This window comes from Apium graveolens, chromosome 1 (assembly GCF_009905375.1).
Source record: "Apium graveolens cultivar Ventura chromosome 1, ASM990537v1, whole genome shotgun sequence".
Taxonomy (NCBI): Eukaryota; Viridiplantae; Streptophyta; class Magnoliopsida; order Apiales; family Apiaceae; genus Apium; species Apium graveolens.
This window is the reverse complement of record NC_133647.1, coordinates 77590504-77596503: the sequence shown is the minus strand read 5'-3', so window position 1 is coordinate 77596503 and position 6000 is coordinate 77590504. Positions and strand designations below refer to the sequence as shown.

The 6000-nt window shown below is 27.5% G+C and overlaps 1 protein-coding gene across 1 annotated transcript; it reads left to right on the top strand.

Moving 5' to 3' along the window:
- Positions 1-207: 207 nt before the first annotated feature.
- On the top strand, positions 208-1583 carry LOC141664615 (universal stress protein A-like protein). Its single transcript, XM_074470572.1, has 4 exons — positions 208-485; positions 672-778; positions 1045-1163; positions 1243-1583. The coding sequence occupies exons 1-4, from the start codon at positions 329-331 to the stop codon at positions 1379-1381; spliced, it is 522 nt and encodes a 173-aa protein (XP_074326673.1). The 5' UTR covers positions 208-328; the 3' UTR covers positions 1382-1583.
- Positions 1584-6000: the final 4417 nt, after the last annotated feature.

Below are 6000 nucleotides of genomic sequence, written 5' to 3'. Positions count from 1 at the left end.
AATTTCTGGTGAAAAAAAGCTACACCCTAAGTAAAAAGTCTTATCCAGATATTTTAATTTATAAAACTGGTTTTACAAAAGTTGAGATAAAGATGACATGCAGTCATCAAGTTTAAAGCGGGACAGGGGATCACCAAAACCAGGATTGAAAAGGCAGTTTTTTTCAGCCCACGGTCATGTTTGTCTACCACTGTTTTCAAATAAACTACATCACCAACTTAATAATACACATGATAACACCGGACACAAACAAGTATTTATTTATACTCCCATTGAAGCCTATCCAAATCATAAAAAAAGAAAAAAGAAACACTCGGTTTTACTGAACATGGACAGAAAGATAATAGTAGCAGTAGATGAAGGAGAAGAGTGCAGCTATGCACTTTCTTGGAGCTTAAAGAACATCTTTTGTTCTTCCACTGATACCCTTGTTCTCCTCTATGCTAAGCCTCCTAGAACTGTTTATCCTGCTGTTGATGGAACAGGTAGCCCAACAGACTTGTTACTTCGTCCGTGTATTTTTTTCCAGATTTCATTTTGGTTACAAGTTCTCCTAAAATATCTATCTATAACTTAATTTGGTCAAGATTATAAACTCTTGACCACAACTCAACCGTGCTCGGTATATAAAAATGTTGATGTTATATTTTGTGTGTTTTTTGTGGGAACAGGGTATTTATTTTCGCAAGATATTCTGGAGAGTATGGAGAGGTATGGCAATCAAGTGGCGGAATCGGTGATCCGCAAGGCTAAAAAAGTTTACCAAGACTATCCTCAGGTACTTTAGTTAGATTTAAATTTCGACTTCTTGTGATTCAGTCGGTTGTTTTTAGTTATTTTGAGATTTTGTTATCGCATCACAAATCGGATCGTGGTTTATGTCGTTTCATGATTTTGGTGTGGTTTTAATGATGGGGGCTGCATTGTGTCAATGAGTCCTGTGTACTATCCAGCTTTGAATGTGTATTTTATGTAATGAATTTTTACAATAATGGATGTCATATGTAATTTGATTGTGCATTCTGCAAACTGAATGATTCAAAGATCAAGGTGGAGATAAAAGTAGAGACCGGAGATGCAAGGGATGTGATCTGCGAGACGGCGGAGAAGCTCAATGTTGACATGGTGGTGCTGGGCAGTCACGGTTACGGTGCTTTGAAGAGGTGAAAATTTAATCTCATCTTTGTCAACTTAAATTTGCTATTAAGGCCTAAAAAGTGTTGTTTGATGTATGAAATGCAGGGCATTTCTGGGAAGTGTGAGCAATCATTGTGCACAAAACATTAAGTGTCCTGTTTTGATCGTTAAGCGGCCCAAAAAAGCTTCTCCTACTTCACCTGCCGCTGCTGCTGCTGCTGATGAGGGTGGTAAACAAGAATAAGCTGCTTACTCCATCAAACTATCCTGCAAACTTGAATATTACTAGACTTTGCTAGAAGGTGTTCCCTTCTTCGGTTTTCCAAGTTATGGGATTTTGTTATGTAGGTGTTGTACTTGTACATCTCAGTAAAATCTTTGGTTAAATGTTTAGCCTCATCTACTTACATTTTTAGCTGGATCAAGTTATAGAAACTGTTTTACTACGGGATTTCACTTGCTCTAAATCATTTATCGCACATCATACTTGATAGTACAGGAAAATATTGGGATTATAAAATTGGTTATTAAATATTTACAAAATATCAGCTGGAATTTTATTAAAAATGGGAGCGTATGGATTGATCGGATTAATATGAAATTATTATCCCATGTCCATTTTATATTTTATCCGTGATTGGTTATAGTAGGCACAATATAAAAAATATATGCAGCTTCAACATCTCTCGGCCCACGTAATTTTTTTAAAAAAAAGAATATCCCATATGGGTTTCATACTTATAGGAATTGGTTCCTTAAATGATAAGGGACTCAATGGAGCTATTTGCTGCGCTTTTTTTCTTGGCAGGAACCGGTTATGATGGAATAAGTCTTGTTTATCTCGACTCGACGAAATGGGCGGAATAGCTATCCCAATTCCAAAAATATTCACTATATGTTCAGTAGTTTTTAACTGTCACATATTTATTTATTACTATCTTAAGTTTTTAAGTGTTACATATTTACTTATTACTATCTTAAAATCTGTGACACACACAGATTGCACAGATTTTTTTTAATATTACATAATTTTTAAAAAATACTTGAATTTAATTTTTAATTTTGTTTATTTAAAATTTTAAATACCCTTCCACAGCCTCAGGTGGTTCTAGCAACCACCTGCCGCATTGAGAGATTGCAGCAGCCCTATAGCATTATTTCATTGCAGCTAGTACAATGAAATATTGCTGGAGGATATTGTTTGACCACTTTATTTTTTCTAATTTATTTTTTTTCTGTTTAAAATGAATTTTTAAATATTTTTTCGAACTTATATTTTGATATTTTTGAATTAATATTTTAAACTAAAATATTTAAATTCAATATTGAATTGACAATTTTTGAGTGAAAAGGTATTTTTTTAATTATTTGTTCAAAATAGTATTTTCGAATTTTTATTATAACGGAATATTGTGAGTTTTATGTTTTTTTCATATTGTGAGTTTTATGTTTTTTTTACTTGTCCAATTTGATTTATCAATTTTTAATTTATAGTAAACGAATATAATGCTAAAAATTGAAAATGTGAAAAATTACAAAAAATGAAATTTTATCAATTTTTCGTTAGCTATAAAAAAATATAAAACAACTCAGCCCCCGGAACGCTAAATATTTTTTCGTAACAAATAAAAATTTACCCTTTGCCACCAACAACAATTGTTTCATTGCGGCTAGAGCAATGAAACATTGCTCGAGGACGTTATTTTAAATGTAACGGTTTTTGCTCGCTTTATTTTTCTAATTTATTTTTTTTGTTAAAAATGATTTTTTTAAAAAAAATTCGAACTTATATTTTGTTATTTTTGAATTAATATTTTAAACTAAAATATTTAAATTTAATATTGTATTTAAAATTTTTGAGTGAAAAAAAATACTCCCTCCGTCCCTCCCAAATGTTTACATTTGGGTGCGGCGCGGAGTTTAAGAAAAATAATAAAGTAGTGGAGAAAAGTTGAAAAAATGAGTACAGTAGTGGGACCGATTAATATTATATATATAAAGTGGTTATAGTGGAGGAAAATAGTGGATGTAGTTAATTTAAAAACTATAAAAACTTTACTATTTTTGGAAAGTTTTGAAATGTAAACAATTGGATGGGATATCCCAAAAAGGAAAGTGTAAACAAATGGGAGGGACAGAGGGAGTATTTTTTAATTATTTGTTCGAAATAGTAATTTCAAATTTTTATTATAACGGAATATTGTGAGTTTTATGTTTTTTTAATATTGTGGGTTTTATGTTTTTTTTATTTTTCTTGTACTTGTCCAATTTAATTTATCAATTTTTAATTTATAGTAAACAAATATAATACTAAAAATTGAAAATATGGAAAACTAAAAAAAATGAAATTTTATCGATTTTTCGTTAGCTATAAAAAAATATAAAACAACTCAGCTCCCGGATTGCTAAATATTTTTTCGTAACAAATAAAAAAATACCCTCTTCCACCTACAACATTGTTTCATTGCGGCGAGAGCAATAAAACGTTGCTCGTGGACGTTGTTTTAAATGTAACGGTTCTTGCTCGCTTTATTTTTCTAATTTATTTTTTTGTTAAAAATGAATTTTTAAATATTTTTTCGAACTTATATTTTGATATTTTTGAATTAATATTTTAAACTAAAATATTTAAATTTAATATTGAATTTAAAAATTTTGAGTGAAAAAATATTTTTTAATTATTTGTTCGAAATAGTATTTTCGAATTTTTATTATAACGGAATATTATGAGTTTTATGTTTTTTTTAATATTTTGAGTTTTATGTTTTTTTTTATTTTTCTTGTACTTGTCCAATTTAATTTATCAATTTTTAATTTATAGTAAACGAATATAATGCTTAAAATTGAAAATGTGGAAAACTAAAAAAAAATGAAATTTTATCGATTTTCGCTGGCTATAAAAAAATATAAAACAACTCAGCCCCAGAATGCTAAATATTTTTTCGTAACAAATAAAAAAATACACTGTGCCACATACAACATTGTTTCATTGCGGTTAGTGCAATGAAACATTAATGGAGGACATTGTTTTAAATGTAACTGTTCTTACTCGCTTTATTTTTCTAATTTATTTATTTTTGTTAAAAATAAATTTTTAAATATTTTTTCGAACTTATATTTTGATATTTTTGAATTAATATTTTAAACTAAAATACTCCCTCCGTCCCTCCCAAATGTTTACATTTGGGTGGAGCGCGGAGTTTAAGAAAAATGATAAAATAGTGGAGTAAAGTTAAAAAAGTGAGTAAAGTAGTGGGACCGATTAATATTATATGTATAAAGTGGGTATAGTGGAGAGAAGTAGTGGATGTAGTTATTTTAAAAATTATAAAAACCTTACTATTTTTGGAAAGTTTTGAAATGTAAACAATTGGATGGGACATCCAAAAAAGGAAAGTGTAAACAAATGGGAGGGACAGAGGGAGTATTTATATTTAATATTGAATTTAAAATTTTTGAGTGAAAAAGTATTTTTTAATTATTTGTTCGAAATAGTATTTTCGAATTTTTATTATAACGGAATATTGTGAGTTTTAAATTTTTTTTAATATTGTGAGTTTTATATATTTTTTTATTTTTTTTGTACTTGTCCAATTTAATTTATCAATTTTTTAATTTATAGTAAATGAATATACTGCTAAAAATTGAAAATGTGGAAAACTAAAAAAAATGAAATTTTATCGATTTTTCGTTAGCTATAAAAAAATATAAAACAACTCAGCCCCCGGAATGCTAAATATTTTTTCGTAACAAATAAAAAAAATACATCGTGCCACCTACAGCATTATTTCATTGCGGCTAGTGCAATGAAACATTGCTCGAGGACGTTGTTTTAAATGTAACCGTTTTTGCTCGCTTTATTTTTCTAATTTATTTTTTTTTGTTAAAAATAAAATTTTAAATATTTTTTCGAACTTATCTTTTGATATTTTTGAATTAATATTTTAAACTAAAATATTTAAATTTAATATTGAATTTAAAAATTTTGAGTGAAAACGTATTTTTTAATTATTTGTTCGAAATAGTATTTTCGAATTTTTATTATAAGGGAATATTCTGAGTTTTATGTTTTTTTTAATATTGTGAGTTTTATATTTTTTTTTTGTTTTTCTTGTACTTGTCCAATTTAATTTATCAATTTTTAATTTATAGTAACGAATATAATGCTAAAAATTGAAAATGTGGAAAACTAAAAAAAAATGAAATTTTATCAATTTTTTGTTACCTATAAAAAAATATAAAACAACTAAGCCCCAAAATGCTAAATATTTTTCGTAACAAATAAAAAAAAATAAAGCATTGTTTCATTGCGGCTAGTGCAATGAAACATTGCTGTAGGTGGCTCTTTAACCAACCCAAATGTTTTATATATGTTGGGGCTGGGCTAAACACCTCCCGCAATGAGTCATTGCGAGAGGGTTTTTTATTATTATTTTGTTCTCATTTATTTTTTTTAAATTAAAAATTATTTATAAAAAATATTTAAGTCATCATAACTTCATTAAGAAGTACAAATGTGTTATTATACATAATTTTGACATATTTAAAATTTAAATTAAAATAGTTTGATTAGGATTTACTCAAAAAAGTTTTAGAGAAGACGACACCTTTCGATCAATAAACAATCATACTTGCAATACTCCATTCCTACATTTCGGTTACTATCTTAGGTTTTTTATTTTTTTCATTAAAACTAATATTTTAATTATTTTGTTGATTATATATCTAATTTATTTTTAATTTTTTAACTCATTATACAATTGATAATAAATGGGAAGTAGTAATAAAATTAAAAAATATAGAACAAATGGTTGTTAAAATTATTATATATTTTCTAACTCTGTTATTATCGAAAAAAATTAT